The sequence below is a fragment of the Zootoca vivipara genome, chromosome 1, assembly GCF_963506605.1.
Source record: "Zootoca vivipara chromosome 1, rZooViv1.1, whole genome shotgun sequence".
Classification (NCBI taxonomy): Eukaryota; Metazoa; Chordata; class Lepidosauria; order Squamata; family Lacertidae; genus Zootoca; species Zootoca vivipara.
Window position 1 is genome coordinate 44,125,791 of NC_083276.1, and position 19,626 is coordinate 44,145,416.

General features: G+C 41.3%; 1 protein-coding gene across 3 annotated transcripts in view; it reads left to right on the forward strand.

Moving 5' to 3' along the window:
* STARD9 (StAR related lipid transfer domain containing 9) overlaps window positions 1-19,626 on the forward strand; it is an 86,207-nt gene that overhangs the window by 42,708 nt on the left and 23,873 nt on the right. For 2 of the 3 annotated variants that reach the window (XM_060273566.1, XM_060273621.1), the window contains 7 exons: window positions 1,117-1,191; window positions 1,783-1,962; window positions 8,464-8,515; window positions 8,866-9,003; window positions 10,100-10,182; window positions 11,604-11,710; window positions 17,320-17,513. In XM_060273566.1, coding sequence (XP_060129549.1) covers window positions 1,117-1,191; window positions 1,783-1,962; window positions 8,464-8,515; window positions 8,866-9,003; window positions 10,100-10,182; window positions 11,604-11,710; window positions 17,320-17,513 — 829 coding nt within the window. The remainder of the gene's footprint in view (window positions 1-1,116; window positions 1,192-1,782; window positions 1,963-8,463; window positions 8,516-8,865; window positions 9,004-10,099; window positions 10,183-11,603; window positions 11,711-17,319; window positions 17,514-19,626) is intronic. The other variant, XM_060273590.1, reaches the window with a different exon arrangement.

A 19,626-nucleotide genomic window follows, 5' to 3' on the forward strand; every position in this document is an offset into this window, starting at 1 on the left:
TTCTTGAGTCAAAATGAGAGTACCCCTGAACATTTTTTTAGAAGAAGAAAAAAAGCACTGGAGATAGTATCTACTCTCTGATGCCTGGCACGCAATGGCTTTGTAGTCAAGGTGACAAAGCACTGCTGAGTCATCTCAGAGAATTTCAGGGACCTCCCAGTGGAATTTCAGTCAAGTCCTGGAAAGAAGGTGACATCAAACTTGGGTCCATGCACTCATATAAGGTTAGAACAGAGATTTAGCTGTAAGATACAGAATTTCCTCCTTACTAAGAATTTACTTCCAAACTACTTAAGGTATCACTAGTCATTGCTCAGGTGAAGGAATATACCTTTAAGTGACCACAAAACCAAGAGACTAGCAAGCAGACTTCCTGTAGGAACCCCGTTTATTAAAGCTATGGCGCGATAGGGCAGCCTTGCCAGCTAAAAAATACTGCCTCAGAGGAATGTAAGAACAAAGCTTTTATAGAGTTTTACACACATAGCCATACATCATAAAACACCATTGCATACATCAAAAGAGATTACAGGTCAAGGGATATAAAAAGACATGGCTCTACACTAATATCAACTTTGCTCTCAGCTTTTGCACTAAACCTCCAGTTGCCTCGACAGGCAGGCTTTCACTAACGGGCTATGGACATTTCATTCCCATATATTTCTTCCTGGCTCAGCACTCTGGTGTTAACTTAAAACATCCTAGCAAAACACCCTGACTAACCATCAGTGCCCCTCTGATAATACAAATAAACCTCCCACCCTTCAGGGTCAGATAAGTATGAAATGCAGTATAGGAGTGAGGCATGAGAGATTTGCAAAATGCAGGAACCCAACCAGGAACCCAAGAATCAAATCACTCATTGATACATAATATTGCAGAGTAAATGCATTAAACAACTAAAGCAAAATCTATATCAAGAATTAATATCAAAATTTCTATATCACTACTCTGCCCTGTGCTCACCGCTGTGGTTAGGAATACTTCATATGTAGCTGTGGATGGTCAAATATAGGATAATTCTGACATATTACTTTACCTCATCACTTCAGATCATTCTCTTCGTTTTGAATATGGAAACATTACACATATCTCCCTAATATTTTGTTTCAACAGAGGAATTATAGTCCTTCATGGAGCGATGACAGAGAAGGAAATCTTACAGAATTAGTTCTTCAGAATGAACTTAAGGTATGAACAATGAATTATTTCCCTGATACCTGTGTGGCATTTCTATATATAGCTTAGCAAATGTGCATGGATATTACCCCATGGCCCATAAAGAGTGTCCTTATGAATGCAGCTGCTTGGGAAAAGCAACTAAAGTGTCAGGGTCTCATACTGGGAACACTTGCAATGAAGACCAGGCACCTTATTCCTTTTACTACCATTACACCTTATAAGTGGAGGGAGCTGCTGGCCTGAACTTGACTACATTGCTATCACCACTAGAGACGGCTGGGATACCAGACCAGCAGGGATCATGTGACATAAGGAACCAAAATAGTCCCAGTTAGTCTCTGTAGAGCGGCTGACTCAGCTCTTCCTTCTGGGCAACTTGTTGCTTATTGAGATCAAGTTGCTTTTCTACCAATTTGACCGCTGTGGAACCGTATTCTTGCTTCTAGATTAGAATCCTCTTCACAAGCATGCTGGTAGGAACAATTGGCCAGCAACCATCAGAGTAACTTGTGTAATTTCTACTTTCTAGCAGAAAAAAAAATGGTTTTATGTAACATTTTATAATAAGTATATTTCCCCCCTCATTTACTGTTTCCGAAGATTGAGCAGTTGACCAAAGACTGGACAGATAAGTGGATTAACAGGAAAGCTATCATGGAAGAATACAGCGTAGATATCAACAAGGAAAAAGCTGGAGTGATGATAGATTCCAGTTTACCTCATTTAATGGCCATGGATTATGATATCCTTAGTACGGGAGTTATGCTGTATCATCTCAGGGTGAGATGCAACACTTGGTTTGTTTGTTTATTTTTACTTTCAGATAGCAATAACTGTAGTCGTACTGAATATAGAAAAAAGGTTTAACCTGCTGTGTTTGCTTAATAGTAATAATATGGACACAAATACTGTAGTTTGAAATAGTATAGAGTTTATCATTGTAAGATGAGAAAATAATTGCATTCTTCTTTAAGGTTTCGAGAGAATCTGAAATCTATACTATTCCATCAATAGAAAAAAACAATGGTGTATCTAAATTTTGCACCTATATCTTAATACTTCTACTCATATGTCTGGCAAACAAAAGGGAAGGTTCTATTATTTGGGCTTAGTAATACCATGTAGACCACATCATTGCCATGGGGAAACAGAAGAAATGCATGCTTTTAGAGTAAAATTTTAACAAAGTGGATATAATAATTTAGCAATGGAAGCAAAAATCACAGCATTAAGGACAAGCAGTGAATTTGGATATTTAACCAAATTTTTCAATAACGATGGATTATTTAATAGTTCCTGGTTATTATACAAAGCTTTGGTGCACAGTGGGTATCAGATACACAGATTGCACGTTGAGACCCCGAGACCACCCCCTCGTTGATTAATAAGACACAAGGACACAGATATTAGGTTAATATTATTGGGCAAATTTAGGCCACAACTTTATTGGTTACAGAATGTGAGCAGCATTGGCTTAGGCATTGGAATTGACCCAACTATACCTGACTCCTGCCCATCACACAGGGAGGGGGAGCCCTGTCGATGTAAACCAACTCGAGCTCCCCCTGGGTTCCCAATGGTGTTGTGGCATGGCCCTAGCCCTGCCCCGGGCTTCAGACAAGATCCACACCCCCGGATTCCTTTAACAGGATACCCTTAAGCTTGGAGGAGCAGGTGATGGCCAGACCTCGCCTCCCCTGTCATACGATCAACCAATGCCTAAACGCCAAACCTTACAAAGTTGTGACGATTGCTACAAGGTAGGCAAAAACCAAATGGCCCATGCCAATTTGCCAAGTGGAAAAATTCCTACCAGACTCCTCAATGGCAACCAACTGAGTTCCACAGCAAGGCCAAATTAGAATCCTGAAAATAGGGAGGGAGGGTGGGTGATCGAGGAAGTAAGCCAAGAGGAAGATCTCCAGCTCGCGCCTCAGTTTAAATGGGGCCCGGCCACACCCGCCCCCCAGCCAGAGGATTGGCTGGCAGGCGAATGACATGGCCAGGAACCTCCGGGGGCTGGGGACTTCGTCCCCCACCTCCGGAGGGGAGTGGGTGGCCATGTGGGAAGTGGAGCGGATTTATCATTGTTAATATTGTCGTTTTCCATATACTATTTTAAAACATTGTTATAAAAAGCATTTCAGCAATCACTGTGAAGGAAAAAATATGAAACATAATTTTTTTTTCAATTTCCCCATATTAGTCTGCTTATAAATATATTTTAACCGAAAGTGCAAAGTATGCTATGTTTTCTCTATAAGTACAGTGTACAGTGATAACCTTTTGGGGCAAGATGACTTATAAAAGGCACTAACTTTTTGGAAATAGAGAAATTTATTTTTAACAGTACAGTGGTACCTTGGTTTGCATATGCCTTGGTTTGCATATGTTTTGTCAAAGCTGGAAGTGCGTGTCCCGGTTTGCAACCTTTTTTGGGATTACAACCCTTTTTTTTAAAAAAAAGCTTTTTTTTGAGGCCCCATTGTCGAAAGTGCGCCTTGGGTTACAACCTGTTTTGGTTTACAACTGGACCTCAGAACAGATTATGGTTGTAAACCAAGGTACCACTCTATTGCAGTTTGGGTATAAAGATTTATACTAAAAAGGGAAAGAAAGGCCCAACTTGCTAAATACTACTTTCATTTAGCTCTCATTATTTTGTTTCAAGTGCGAAGCTTAGTTTAATGACATGATGAATAGTTTTATGTTAGCAAAGTACTTTTAAAACAAAGTTTCTGTTTGGAAAGCAATGGTAGAATTTTTGCGTTCTTATTATGGGTAGGTAACTGAGGAACTATTTAAGCCAGAAAGAGGAAGATTAACTGCAGAAGAAAAAGAAGCCAGCGATCCGAACAACAACTTTTGTGCCTTTATTAAAAGTGTAATTCTTATTTTATAATGATTCTGTGATACATGTTTGGACACTTGTTGTTTGGTGCACACATTTAAAGCTGGAGTTCAACTTCCTAGAAATTCTGGCAGCAAAATTATAGAAAGAGCTTGTGCTTTACAATGTTTTTGTGTGAATTTAAAATTCTACATTGAGGAACCTAGTCTAGGAAGCATGTGCAGTATATGCATTAACAATACACCTGACATTCTCATATTTTTTCCCTTTTCCTAAACTAACTTCCACTGTTTAAAACGTGAGTATCATTCATCCCACTTCAACTGACATAAAATATCTTAAATTTCGGATAATTTACCTGCAGATGTTTCATTTATTCTATCCCTTTTACTTCTCAAAGAGCATTTCAGATCCAAGAGTGTTGGTGTTTGCTTTTTCTTTTGCACATTCTTTATGGCTATTGGTACTTTTTCATATTAAAGTTGATATCATATAGGCCCCCATGACTGAATATACATGCCATTGTTTGGGACTGGTGCAAGAAGCAATATTTCCCCATATTTCCTTTGGTGTCCCACTGAAACAGAAAGCCAAGACTTCTTCAAAATGTTTATTCCCTTTGTTAGTTGCTGAGACTACCAGAAGTCTAATCAAGTTAACAGTTCTGACACAGTAGAAAGAATGGCTTTCATGGTCGCTTTTGCACAAGAGTCAATTTTGCAATACCTGAGAGACTGAATATATCTTTATATAGAAAGAAACCTTATTTGCATACTCACTAACAGGGATTTTCATTAAACCCTCTAGTCTGTTTCATTTACGCTGCACTAACAACTTTGTCCCCTCTTTCTTTGCTTCTAGATGCTGCCTTTTCTTTTCTTTATGCTTTGCCTTTTTAGATTCAGGTGTCTGTTACCTTCATCTGAGGAGCAAGAAGGTAAAATGTTAATTTTCCCCCTCTACATAGTGAACAGTGCTGTCTTGCTATCGCATGAACAGCAAAGGAAAAGAAGCCTGCTTTAGATTATGCTACATGAGAGGTGCTTTAAGCTTTGCACTCTTCTTGTTTACCTGTATTTTACAATGTCTACCAAGTGTGGCAGCAGTTTTGCATAAAAACAAAAGTATAGGATTTGCTTGTGACAAAGAGCCTGAATATATTTAGGAGAGAAATTATAATTAAAATGTTCTCTCAGGACAGGGCTCACATAATCCTTGGTTTTATCTTTTGAAAAATAGCATGCCTTTTGACAATGTGTCTTTTGACATTCACATATCTTTTGCTTTTTGTATGAACTAGATCCAGATTTTATTTATTTAGATACATATACCTTACTTTTCAAAGCAAAACACGTTCACAAAGCAGTTTACCGGTATCGTCTTACATTTTTATTTGTGCAATGCTGTCATCACACTGTAGTTCACATGCCTGTAGACAGATGGCGCTGCAAACTATAGTGTGATGGCATACTTCTGAGAGCTGGGTCATCGTAGAATGGAGGAGGAGGAGATTGGAAGCCGAGGAAGGGAGACTGAGGCAGTTGGATGGTCCAGGCAAGTTGCAGGGGAAAAATTGACACAATCCAGGGCATCTCCCCAGCATCTATCCTTCTGTGCTTCTGCAGTCCAGCACTCCCTCCGCCTTGCCTTCTGCTGCTGTGGCTGAAACATCATTGTCTGTTTGCGGTGAGCAGTATGAGCAGGAGGAGGGTTAATGGGAATGAAGGGTGGCAAGCTGTAAGGAGGAGAGGGGCCAGCTCCACGTTTCTGAGGGGACCTGGGAACACAGGGTACAAACAGACCCCTTGTCCCTTCCCTTTCTTCTCCAAAGCATATTCTTTCTCTACTCTGGGCCCCACCCCATACCTTATTATCTCTGCTTCTTTAGGTTCTCAAATATTTATAAGCTTCCTTCCCTCCCCCCCCCTTCAATTTCTTCTACTTCTTTTCACCTTTTTGTCTCCCTCTCAACTTTCTTTTCATTTTGTGTGCTTTCTTCCACATCCCATCTCCTCGTGTCAGTCTGGAAAAGTTTCTGGACCCCCAGAACTTAATTTAGGCTGCAGTTGTTTGCTTTTTTTCTGGTCTGTTGATAAATTTTCTGAAGAAGCAAGGGCTGAACTTCTTGCATCTTTCCTACATAAGAAGTTTCTTAGGGCAAATTGGGTCCTCCCTAACGAGGGCATGTGTTGCGATGCGACCTGGCAACCAGACCCTGTGTTGTGGGTGGGAACGTTTGGGTGGCCACAACACCCTATTGGAGGTCCCTCGATCCTGGGTGCAATCTGATCAATGGGATCACAGCTAAACCAATCAAGGGACCTCTATTTAAGCCCATGCACGTGTCCCTGAGCTTCCTCTTTTGGGCCAGTGCATCGGAACCCCCGCCCACCTCTCCCTATATTTAGGGCTTGCGCTTGACCTTGCTATGTCATCATGTGTCGTCTGTCGTTGGGACAGGGGCACGGCAGGAATTTTCCCCACTTGGCTGATTGGCTGGTGCGACTTGGGTTTCACCTGCCCCATTGTAAATTGTCACAACTTGTAAGGTTGCGGATAGGCTCTGGTTCAGGTGATAGGGGTGGCAGGATGCCTAGCCATCCCTATGCATTGGATATTCCAATAAAGGAATCCACAGACTAATGGTTGGTCTTCCCTGTGAGGGGTTGTGCCCAGAGCCTGAGTCCAGGGGACACCTGGGTGGAGGCCTAGCAGAGCTCCTGCTTTCCACTGTCCCAGGTGTTCACCCAAGGCTGACTTATGGTTGGTGCCCAGAGTCAGCGCTGCCTACAGGGCTGCAGGGAGCTAGTCGAACCAGAGCCTATGCAACCACTCACTTGATTGTAATCAATAAAGTTGTGGCCTAAATTCTGCTAAAAACCAAACCTAAAATTTGAGTCTTGTCTGAATTTATTTCGGGGGGTGGTTAAAAGGTCTCCACACGCAACTACCGGTAATCATTTTCCCCGTATGAGTCTCATACAACACTACACATGAATATAACTCCCTCATCATTGCTATGTTTAGTAACTGCGTTACTATTGCACAGTGTTATCTGTCGAACTGCCTCCCTTCACTTCAGCTCTTGCGGGGACTAGATTTCATTTTTTATTTTTTGTTGTTGTTATCTGCAAATTTTTCTAGGCAAGGATTATTTCTTCATCTGTTTTATTTGGAAATAAGATCTGTCTTAATTAACTTAAGGCTGTGATCCAGTTCGTAATTTAGATTGCTTTGTGGTTTTTATTGAAATCAATGGCACTTAAGTACACTACTAAATTTTAGCCCAGCATTCTATTATTACCCTTTTAAAAAAAGCTGATTTAGGATGCGTGTATAATAACAAGCATGTTGCCCGGTAAAATATTTTACATAGAAAATGATACCTTATAGCTCTTTTTATGCCATGAGATAAGTGTTAAAAGTGTAGTGCTCAGTAATAGATTTGCTAGATTTTAGAGTTGGAGTGTGGGGTCACGAAGAGTCGGACACGACTAAACGACTAAACAACAACAGAGTTGGAGTGTAGGTTTGAAATATTGTGTATTAAATGCTTCCAAACCATCTAGAAGGCTAAAATATGGTAGATAGATAGCTTGTTATGAGAAAAGTCGGAAGGATGAAACATTTTATGTAGCATAGCAGAAATCTGCATTGCAACACAGAGCAGGCCAAGATGCACATGGTATGGTTTTATAAACTTGAGGCCTCTCGCTGAACATACAGCTATCATGGCTTGTAGCCACTGCAAACTTCATTCTCTATTAATTTGTCTAATCCTCTAACCACCACCCTTTGTGACAGTCAATTCCATAGTTTAACTGTGCACTGTGTGAAGAAATACTTTCTGGTTAAATGCATCAGGAAAGTTCGTGTTGGGAAATCTTAATGTTCTGAATCATGTGAAGTCCATAGGCTTTTGAATCTTATTGTCTAGAGTCATTTCTCTCACCTGAAATTTTAAAAACCAAATCGCTTGCCACAAGCAGATAATTGATAAATGCAGTGGAAATATTAAACAACAAAGTATAAAAATCTGCACACATGCGTGGAAAGAATATATACAGTGGTGCCTTGACTTACGAATTTAATCCGTTCCGAAGGCACCTTCATAGGTCGAAAAATTCATAAGTCGAAAAACGCCATTGGAAACGCGATTTCCCATAGGAATGCATTGGAAATGGAAAAATTCAAAAGTCGAAGCAACCCTATCTAAAACTCCGTAAGTCGAAAAATCCCTATCTAAAACCGCTGTGGTTTCCTTTCGGATGTCGAGACATTCATAAGCGCGTGACCATTACCCCCATTCGTAAGTCGAAAAATTCGGTTGTCAAGTCGTTCTTAAGTCGAGGTACCACTGTAAATCTATCCAAGTCTCTTTAAAATAATAATAGTAATAATAACTTACTGTGATTGTTCCAATTTTGTAGGAAGGAACAACCAAAATTGGAAGAAGTGATTCAAACCAGGAACAGGATATTGGTAAGAAAAAGTTAAATTGGTTTTGGGGGTGATGTGCTGATTTAAAAGTGTTGCAACTCTGAAAGGACCCGTGTATTGTGTGCCAAAGTTCCACACCCCCACGGCGTCTCTACTAATTAGAAAGAACCAGACAGAATTTATTGGGTCAAATAAGGCCACAACTTTATTGGTTACAGATGCAAGAGGTTTGGCATAGACATTGGGCCACAACCATTGACTTCTGGCCCACCTGCTGGAAGTGAAACCCTGGGCCACCCAACAATCCTATGACTTGCATCAGATAGGTGTTTCTCCTCCACCACCCTGCGAAAAACAATAATAATTAAATAATTAATCCATACGTTTTGCAGTTTTGCAGGGTCAGTGCATTGAAAGGGACCATTGCATTGTAGACAATCAGCATGGGATTGTGACTCTGCGGCCTCTTCAGGGAGCGCATTGCGTTGTGAATGGTCATGAAGTCACAGGTTCTGTTCGTTTGTCACAAGGTAAATCCTGTACTACTTCTTTTACAGTACTGCTGCTGTCAAGCACACCTGGTAGATGTGTAAAGTGATTTGAGAACAAATTTATGGAACAAGATTATAAAGTACATTGAGGCACTGCATGACTTGATCCTAGCCATGTTTTCTCAGAAGTGAGTACTCCTGATTTCAGTGGGACTTCTGAGAACATGGGCCTACACTGCATATCATTTGTTGTTATAGCATTTTGTGATTGCAATAATTGCTCTCTACTCAAACTTGTCTTAAAATTGGAATTTCGAAGACAAACCCCAGGATGAATACTTCCTTCTATAAAACACATTAGCTGTATTTCTGCTGCATATACCTGATAGCTTTGGCTCAGTGCCTCAGATATTTTTAATGAAAGTCAATAGCTGGATGTCTCTGAGTTCAATTGTGAATATACCATATTAATGATGTGATGCATCAGATATATCGGTAGTCTTAAACTTCTGGATTCATCTCATTTCATTTTAAGTAACTTTCAAAGTAGAAGCACTATAAAGGTGCCTTCAGCACAGGTGTGCAAGTCTCATCCTACTTGCAGTGCCGGCGGTGGTGAACATACTGTGGCGTATCTGTATTAATAATATTATAATGCTGCTTGGTAAGAGAATGAAAATAAATCTGCCAACATCATGATACCTTTATGGTGCAGCTAAATTTGGAATACTGTGTACAGTTAAAATAAAAATACAATTGAGCAGGGAAATCTGCAGAAAAAGGCAACCAAAATGATCAAAGGGGATTGGGCATCTTCCTTATGAAGGAAGGCTAAAGTGTTCACAGTATTTTGGAAAATTTGAAAAGCCCAGTTAATTCCAAAAGCGGAATCTACAATGTCTTTTTGTTACCAGAATATTTCTAGAATTAGACTGTTAACAAAAATAAATTGTTAATAACAGATAATATGTTATATCTAATAATTGTAGCTTTAAAATCTTGACATTAGAGAGCCAGAAATACCATATTTGTAGTAAAATGTACTATAAATACACAGGAAAAGTCAAATATTTGCATAACAGTTTAAATAACTTGCTGGTTTCTCATTTTTGCCTTTTCTTACTCCTGTTTTTAGGCGCTCTGGTTATTCTGGGCAAAGCTTACAAATTTAGGTTCAACCATCCAGCTGAGGCTGCCGTTTTAAGACAAAGACGATCCGTAAGTTTGGAGTATTGTTTGTTGCTTAACCCCCACCCCTTGTTTCATTAGCTGCTTATGACAGCACTCTGTAGTAAATATGAGAGCACCTAAAGCTTTCCATGGTTACTTATTTGCCAGCAGAAAACTTATGTACCTTCTAAAACGACAGCATGCCCCAAAGAAAAGGTCAGGGAACTGCTGTTGTATACCACTTGATACCATTGACTGTGGTTTCCTTTGCATTGTTTGGTCAGGATGGTGCTTTGGGTCACATGTTTTATAGTGGTTCTGGTCCTTCAATTTCAGAAGAAGGTGATGTGGCATGCCACACGGACTTTGGCCTCCAAAGTCCTTCAGGGTTCTCTTCTGCTGGAGTCCTTAAGCATTCCCTCCTCCACTGAATCATAGAATAAGGATAGCCTTTTTTTTTTGCTGCTGAATCACACTGTTGACTCATGTTAAGCTTCTGCTCAATTTAAACTCCTAGATCCTGTACACATGTACTGCTGTCGATCAGTAAACAGCAGTGGGCAGCAAATAGTTTGATTCTGGCATACTTTCATGCATTGTGCCCCCGCGCACACATAGAGTTGGAACTGCAGCACAGGAATCTTGAGGTGGTACGGTAGGTCTGCTGTACAGTAGCTGAAATGGGCACAATTTTACAGGACCTTTTCTTGTTCTCATTGAAATTAAATTCAGGTTTAGGAAAAACGGCACATCTTTTGAGGATTCCTATTCACTTATTTAAGGGACGCGGGTGAAGCTGTGGTCTAAACCACAGAGCCTAGGGCTTGCCGATCAGAAGGTCGGCGGTTCGAATCCCTGTGACGGGATGAGCTCCCGTTGCTCGGTCTTAGCTCCTGCCAACCTAGCAGTTCGAAAGCACGTCAGAGTGCAAGTAGATAAATAGGTACTGCTCCGGCAGGAAGGTAAACGGCATTTCTGTGCGCTGCTCTGGTTCGCCAGAAGTGGCTTAGTCATGCTGGCCACATGACCCGGAAGCTGTCTGCAGACAAACGCCGGCTCCCTCGGCCAGTAAAGCAAGATGAGCGCCACAACCCCAGAGTCATTCGCGACTGGACCTAATGGTCAGGGGTACCTTTACCTTTATTCACTTCTTTAGGGTTTGTGCTGAATCTGTGTCCAGTAGATTGTGCACATTAGCATTCAGAATCACTGGGAAAACCCTGAATGTAACGTAAGTCCTGTTCCTGCATACATATTTATAGCCATTATTAGTGAAAACATCCAAGAGGACCAAGCTCTTTGTTTCATGGTTGGCTTGGATATAAGGCCCAGCCTTAGACGTGAAAGTGGGATTTAAATCTAGGTTTCATTATTGAGACTCTTTGCTCACAACTCGCAACAATGATTCTAGAAATTAATTTAATCATCTTGTGGTATTTACTTCCTTCCCCATCTTTTCTGTTTTATAGATCAGTGAGTCCTCTTCTGTGGTGAGTTGCAGATCTCTTGAATGGCTAGATTTGGATGGTGACTTCCCTTCCCTTCCTCATAGCTTTTATCCAGCTGAAACAGAAAGGTATGTTTAAAAGGATTTAACTGAAATAAAATGACATTCACCTGAATTCTGCTGATTTCAATTTTTTTTAAGGTTGCAAGGATATTGGGCAGAATTCATCTAACAAACCTTGTCAACTTCCACTTGTATAGTAGGGCTGTCCCCCCTCCTCCCTCTGACCCCTGAAATCGGCTACTGGTGTATGTGTCAGAAGAACCCCCTGAACAGCACGGGACGAGGGAAGGAGGGGGTCATTCCACCTGGCATACTGAAATGCTATTACATTTGTAAAAGCTGTTGAATTCCACCCATAATCTTAGCTTCCTTTTTAACAATACAGTGGCCTACAAATGCATTACTTTTTTTATAGTAGCATGGCCACGCTTTCACAGTTCTGAAGCCTTCCCACTATTAATACTAGGGGAGACAATTGGGAATGTTTACATAATGCATATTCTGAAGTTGACACACAGCTTCTCTTTCCTTTTCATGATTCTGGGTCTGCATCCCAGCTGCACTGTCTCAATGATAGAAATAAGAGCTTGAAGAAAGAACAGTATCTAGCCTGAGCTGTGCTGTGTGGGTTAAATTTTATGCCTGGTCCTGCGCAGCTGCTGTAGTCCGCTGCTGCTGCTGCTGCTGCTGTGTTATGCTGAGGTTATGGTGTGGTATTGAACAGCCTTTTGATTGGATAGATGGGCCAGGGGGGAGAGGTACTGGACAAAAATGCAAATCAGTGAATGAGCTTGTTGTCTTATAATTCAGACTCCTAAGTGCTTTAAGTGCTAGCCTTAATTGATTTGCAGGGATACTGAATAGCTTTCTTTTCATCCCTAGTCTATTTTTTTAAATCTCAAAACTAAGTTATACCCAATATTTAGGGAGTCGGGGAATCTGATTTGGCTGAGGTTTTTTTTTTTAAAAAAAAAATCTTAACAATGGTTTTTTGCCTTTTGCTTGGGTTCTGTGATCCGAACCTCAATATATGGTTGTAGCAAAGCATTCTGCTTCATTACTTGGCTGTGGCTGCCATAGCTACTGAAAACTGCATTATGCTGTAGAAGCCGCCAGATTCTGCATAAGCCTTAGAGGCGTTTTGGGGGGAAGAGGGGAGGGAGTTACACAATAGAATCCTGGGAAGCTGATGACAAAACAGCCAGGAGAAAACGTGATTCTACAAAAGGTTGATTTAGTATGCTGACTGCCAAGTTAACACACAGGACGAGAAGATGAAAAATGAATCGGCTGTTTTCATAATCCTGGAATTGTTCTCGATAAATTGGTACTTACAATTGGTTTAAGGTCAGTGACATTTAGAAAATAAACACTGGATGTGTTAATTACTATTTATTGATATGAATGCTATCATTGTAATGATGCTTTTAATGTTTGTTAAATCTAGTGAGCAATGTTTGTTATTTTCCGCAAAGGGTTTCTGTTCTCCTCAAAATCTGTTTGTTTTGCCTGTGTCATTCCATGATGAGAGTCGGGTCTGGCAAAGCAAGGGACAATATTTTCTAGAGTAAAGGTGGTTTGTTTTTGTTTTTTTAATGACAGTAAGGCTTCATTAACTGGTTTGTTTTTTAAAAAAAAAAATCGAAAGAAGGGAAACCTGATCAGTATGTTTATTTCTTAGTGCATGAAATGTAGGGTTGTAACAGTTCCTGAAAGAAGCTGAAGTTGTATAAGTATCTGGGTGACGATGCTTCTGTGGACCAGTAAAACAACCACCTGTGCGAATTTTGGAGTATAGGGGCTTGCTTTATAATAATAATTTTAATGCATTTATTTTGAAATTCTTCTCCATGTGGAACGTTGGGGGGGGGAGGTGAGCTGTGGCAGAACACCTGATTTCAAGTGCCGTCATGCTACTTAAGATTACCATGTCAATGATTATCCGCAGAACAAGCAATTATACTTCATGGCAATGAAGTGTCCATGCCTAAACATTGGCATACATGACAACAAAAACAGTATTGATGTGGATGGGACTGACATCCAAGGCCCAGGTCCTGCCATTTTCCAGTTCTTTCGTGTTTCAGTAGAGGCGCCTCATGCATTCTGCATTACCTATGTGATGCAAGCGTCAGGCTGGATGAATTTTTATTACCAATCTACTTAATGCAGTTGTCTCTGTGCTCTGAATACATATAGGATGTTTTCTGTCTGTTCTTGGATTGAGTACTTGAATCTGATGACATTTTTAAGAATTGTTGGGAAATACGGGAGCATAGAAACCAATGCTTTCTACACTTTATGTAATGCAACCTCCTCAGTTATTTTCCCCTTCTGTGGCATTAATCACGGAGATAGCAAAAATTGTAGAGATCTGCAGTACTCTGTGTGCTCAATACGGTGTGCACTGTTGCATTTTATAACAGCTGTTTTTCAAGACCTGAGCAATGAATGGTTCATGAAGCCTAATATCCTGTCTTTTGTAGTGTCCATTAGCAAATGCTTTGGTGACCATGAATAGGACTGGTGTGCAGCAGTTGATCTTTATTCAGCTGCAGCTTCTGTGTGTAAAAACAAAACAAAACCGGGGGGGGGGGGGTCTGTGTGAAGGTTAAGAACCTCTCATTTAACAGCTTTTAAAAGACCTGTTCTCCTTGAATTGGTCTAATTACTTTTTTAACTTAACTACAGCTATGGGGTGTTTAGCTTAAACGACAAGTTCTTGTGTTTTTGAAAAAGGGTAAAAGGAACCTTCTGGTCAGTTGAAAGCCACAAGAGACTTTAGATAAGCCTTTATTCTTCTTTAGCTGAGGGGAAGACATATGCATTTAGAAAGCTTGGGAGTAAATATGGCTTATGACTTGCCAGGTGTAGGGTCATTTATTTGTCTCCTTGGCAACCAGGTGTTTCATAGCCTCCAGGTAATCCTGAAACTAGAATGGATGCACCTTATATTGATAGCTGGGTACACTTTCCATTCATTTCATCAGGACTGACATCCATAACTGCCCAGACGTTTCAGCTATTATACAGTATCTGCCTCCTAGCAAGGTAGCGCTATGGGAATCTCCACTGGCTATGTTTACAGACTCTTGCACCAATTTGAGCACAAAACATCTTCAACTCAACTCTACACAAATTTTCTTGTATGGGAATGCACTAGCAGACATGCAGTGGAGAAGGAGAGGCAAATAATGAAATTATTGCTTTAAGTGAGGAACTTAACTGCTGTTGGTGGTTTAAGAAGCAGGTTTCCATTCTTCAAAACAGAGCTAATGATATATGGCCCTCTTAGCAAGTTGTTTTGCTGGACTGAAACAGTTGAATACAAAGCACAATAAATATATTGGTCTCTAATAATGAGTCATACAACTTTGAATTGGAAATTGGGTTTTCCCTTTCTATAAAAAAGTTGTAAAACTTTACAAGGGAAAATAGCGATTTTTGCTTAGAATGAATTTACTGTAAATAGGCAATGGTGCCAGATGCCACACTGCAACTGAAGATCCCACTCTTTCATGGTTTGATAGGGATGAGGGTGATGACTTGGATACTGGGACCTGAGTAGATGGAATGGGCTGAGTACTCAGTTTAGCACCAGCATAGGCCAGAGGGCCAGAAGGGTTTTGCCCATGGTACATATGGATTCCATCACAAGAATTCCACTCCGCATTGGAGTGGGTTCATACAGCTTGTATCTGGTGCTGGACCATAGAGACAGATGAGGGATTATGCTCATCCTGTCCCCCCTGTTGCCAGCAGCCTCTCTGACTGAGTTATGGAAGGTAAAGAACCCAGGATGGTGGTCTTAGCAATTTCAGTGTCCATGCAATCTCAAAATAGGAAAGAGGGGTTCCAAATAACCCCAGTATCATGATCAGGGCACTTTCTGGTGGAGCCTGGGAGATTCCTGAATTCTCATGAGGATTTTCAAAGCCCTGGCCTTCTGGAATGAGGAGCTACAACAGACTTTTGGCACAGTCACTCATATGAGCGCTCTTTCCAGTGTTGCATGTATGGCTGCCTGGTATCCCTGCAAACTTTGTGTGATGAAACTATTGGGAAGACTAGCTGCAGATGGCACAAGACACATTCTGAAGCCAACTGTACACTAGCTAGAGGTGCATGATCATGCCTACTGCATGGTAGTGTAGGAAGCAATGAAGTGCTTCCTCCACTGCATCCTCAAGTCAGTTATCTGGCAGAGCTCTTTAGAGTATTCAGAGGGCTGTGAGTGGAGCTAGAGTCCACTGCAAATTGTTTGCAATATAGTTTAAGAATGAAGCCAGTCAAAACACTCTTGATGCTGTTATTGCAGAATCTGCTGAGGTGCCCAACACACCATCTGAGCAAATGTTTGTGTGATCATTTTCAGTTATTAGGGCTTAATGTGTCCTTGTAGCATTGTGTTTGACAACTTGCCATCTCAACCCTTCCCCTCTTGACTGATTAGAACTAGCAACAACTGCCCTCCCCAACAACAACAACCTCCCATAAACAATACCCCAGTCCAGGAATCTGTTCAGCAACCTCAGCTTTTGTAGCTGGAATCAGGGCCCTTCCCTACCAGGCGAGGTGGGAAAAGGCCTGCAAGGCAGGGAGCAGGTCTTTGGGGACTCATCAGCATCAACTGAAGCCACTTTGAGAATGGTCCATCTTTCCTTTCTTTTCCTTTCCTTTCTCTGCTCCACATGCATTGCCCTGATTCTCACAATCTTTCTCCCAAATATTCTTGATAAAATTTCCCTCAGATCCCCGTCTGTAAAATGGCCTTAATGATATAAAGACTGATTAGAATGGCAGCTGTGTACACTTACTTGTTGCGAGTATATTCCTTGGAACTTTCTCATCATTCTGGCCAGTGCTTCAGATTATGAAGCAAAAGGTAAGGGAGTTCTTAATGAAACCCAAAGCTCGGTCCCCTCACTTCCCCAATTTTAGACAAATCATGGGCCTCTTGCAGCCAGAATGAGGGGACTGGGACTTCTACAACCCTCCCTTGGTAATTTGAGTGCTACTTCTGAGTGGATGCTGCTGCTCTGCTAGTATGAATGAAGTAGTTTATCTTGACCTGTACCAATATGGGTTCCAACCTGGGTTTGGGAATGACTCACTCTTGGTCAAGCTGATGGATGACCTTTAGCGGAAGGACCCCCCCCCCCCGATTTGGAATTCATTGCCATTTGAGATAAGGCATGCTCCAATAAACTACACTTTTAGAGGCATTCTTAAGACTTTTTTTTATTTACCCAAGACATTTCTGAAATAAAATTTGAATGATTGTTCATTGACCACCTTAAAATAACAGTTTAACTATTTTTGATCTTCTGTACACCACTTGCGAACAGTTTATAAATACTTTAAAATAAAATAACTATTATGTGGCTAGTGGTATTACTATGTGGAGCCCTCTATTAAGCTTCTTTTAAATTTCATGCTACCCGTCAACATTCTGACCTTACTGTGACATCACACACATGCAACACACACACATGTCATATCCTTTCCTTTACCCATCCTCCTTCATTAGGATCCTTCATTAGGACCTGAACTTTTCATTGCACAAATAGATACTTTGATTTTGACTGACAGAAACTTACCCGATTTAAAGAGATATATGTTTGACCTGCAATAATGTTGCTTTCCTGGTTTAATTTTATTTTTAAATTTTCCAGCAGTGAACAGAGAGATGCTGTACATGAAGAATGTCAGCCAAAGCTTAAGAACCAGGAGGTTCTCCACAGCAAGGAAATTCAAAAGCAGCAACAGTATGTTGAAAAATTACAACAGCAGATCTTGGACGGGCAGATCAAAGCTGAGCAAGAACTAGAGCATGATCAAGTCATAATCAATCAGTGGATCAAAGAAAGTGAGTTCTCTTTCCCATTATCACTTTCCATTCTCATTTTTTTCATACTTACACTGTCAATGCATAATTTTCTCATTTTACTCTGGTTTCTTTCTTTCACCCATTACTTTATCATTCTTAAAGTGAGGTTAGCGCTCAAGCAGCAGTTTATATTTTATTAACATTCATTGGCTGGATGAGTCTTCCCTACGATACTTTAAGATACACTCTTGTCCTTCTTAAAACTACCAGCTTGAGATGCTCTCTGCCTTTAAAATTCGGATATAGCTGCAGAAATTGGAATTAAGGCTGTATAAGATATTCCCCATTCTCATTTCTCAGGTCAAAAATAGCTTCATGTATAAAGCCCTGAACCTTGGCCCTTATATCCCTGCTTGATCACTAAGATGTCCAGATGAGCGCTGTTAGTTTTCCCCCCCGTGTGGGCCTCAAGTAGGGTATTATAGTATCATTGATCCCATACTGTAGAAAACTTTTCCAGCAGGAATTTGGTGGGCGTATCTGCTTTTGGGGTTCCCCCAACATTGCAATCCTAGTATGATCCAAATATGTTACTGTCAGGGAAGGTTCTAGCAGTGAAACTTCCCTGACTACGGAACTGGAGAGGCACCGAGGCTCAGACAGCATCCTAGAGCCATTACTGCAATCTGAGACAGACACTCAGGGGGAGGGGGAGGGAGAAGTGTCCAGCGGGGAGACAACCCGACCTTTCAAGTTCGCGCCTGAATTAAGATATTCCAGGACGTGTAAGCGTAAGGGGAGGAGATTCGGAGTCCCACGGTTGTTATGCTGGGGGCGGAGCAGGCGAAAGGCATTGGGGGAATCTTCCTCGGACCAAGCGGACATGTTTCCTTGAAACTTTATTGCACTTGTACATATATCATGCACCAATAAAAGTCTTAAAGACAGGATGGCTGTGGAACTCGTCTCTCAACAGTAGCCAGAAGCATCTGTGACAGTTACCCACACATATATACTTCAAACTTCAGAGTTCAAAACTTTAGTTTTTATTTATATAAAAACACTTTCTTTAAAACAAAAACCAAGAATAACCAGTGTTTCAAGTACAGTTGGAACCTTGGTCTTCGAACGGCTTAGTTGATGAACAAATCAGCTCCCAAACGCTGAAAACCCAGAAGTAAGTGTTCTGTTTTTCAAACTTTTTTCAGAAGCCAAACGTTCAACGTGGCTTCCGCTTGAGTGCAGGAAGCTCCTGCAGCCAATCGGAAGCCGCACTTTGGTTTTCAAACGTTTTGGAAGTCGAACGGCCGCCCGGAATGGAGTACATTCGAGAACCAAGGTATCACTGTACTAGAACAGCAAGGATTACCATCGCAGACCTGTTGTGTTTTTGTTTCCGTTTTCCCCACAACCCACTTTGCCTCTGTGGTTCTAGGACCACTGGATTTTAGGACTACTGTTTTTAATACAGAATTTTTCAATTATTGTAAGCTACCCAGGGATCTTCCAACTTTGGAGCTGTTAAAAGGGGACGTCCCTTTCTTCTCCGTCGGTGACCCTGGCTGCTGGGCTTACCTGTGGATGCAGCCAATCATGGGCGAGCTTGCGGGCGTGGTTTAGGAAGTGGACTCCCTGGTTATAAAAACCAGCTGTTCCTAGGCCTTGGCCTCAGTCAATGCTGGATTCATCAATTACCCACCCCACACTTTATGTGTAGCTCAAAGGTGAGCTAGTAGGTCCTGTGTAAGACTTTGCTATGGACGTCTTGAGTCGCCATATTAGGGGACAGGGAGGAATTTGCCTGCAGACAAATTGGGCTTGTCTGAGGGTTTTGCCTACCTCATAGCAATTGTCACAACTTCATGGCAGATAAGGCATTGGGTTGGATCCTTAGTCTAGGTCAACTGAGGGGTTGGGAGCCCTGCCCCTCCAAGGAATCAGAATATCCCATTAAAGGGATCCAGGGTGAAGTGCTTCTGTCCGGACACCCAGAAGGTGGCTGATGGGCTATTTAACACCCTCAAAATGGTGATCTCAGGTGGGAGGTTCACCCTGATTTGATGTAAAACATAGGGCAGACATAGGCAATCTCGGCCCTCCAGATGTTTTGGGACTACAACTCCCATCATCCCTAGCTAACAGGACCATTGGT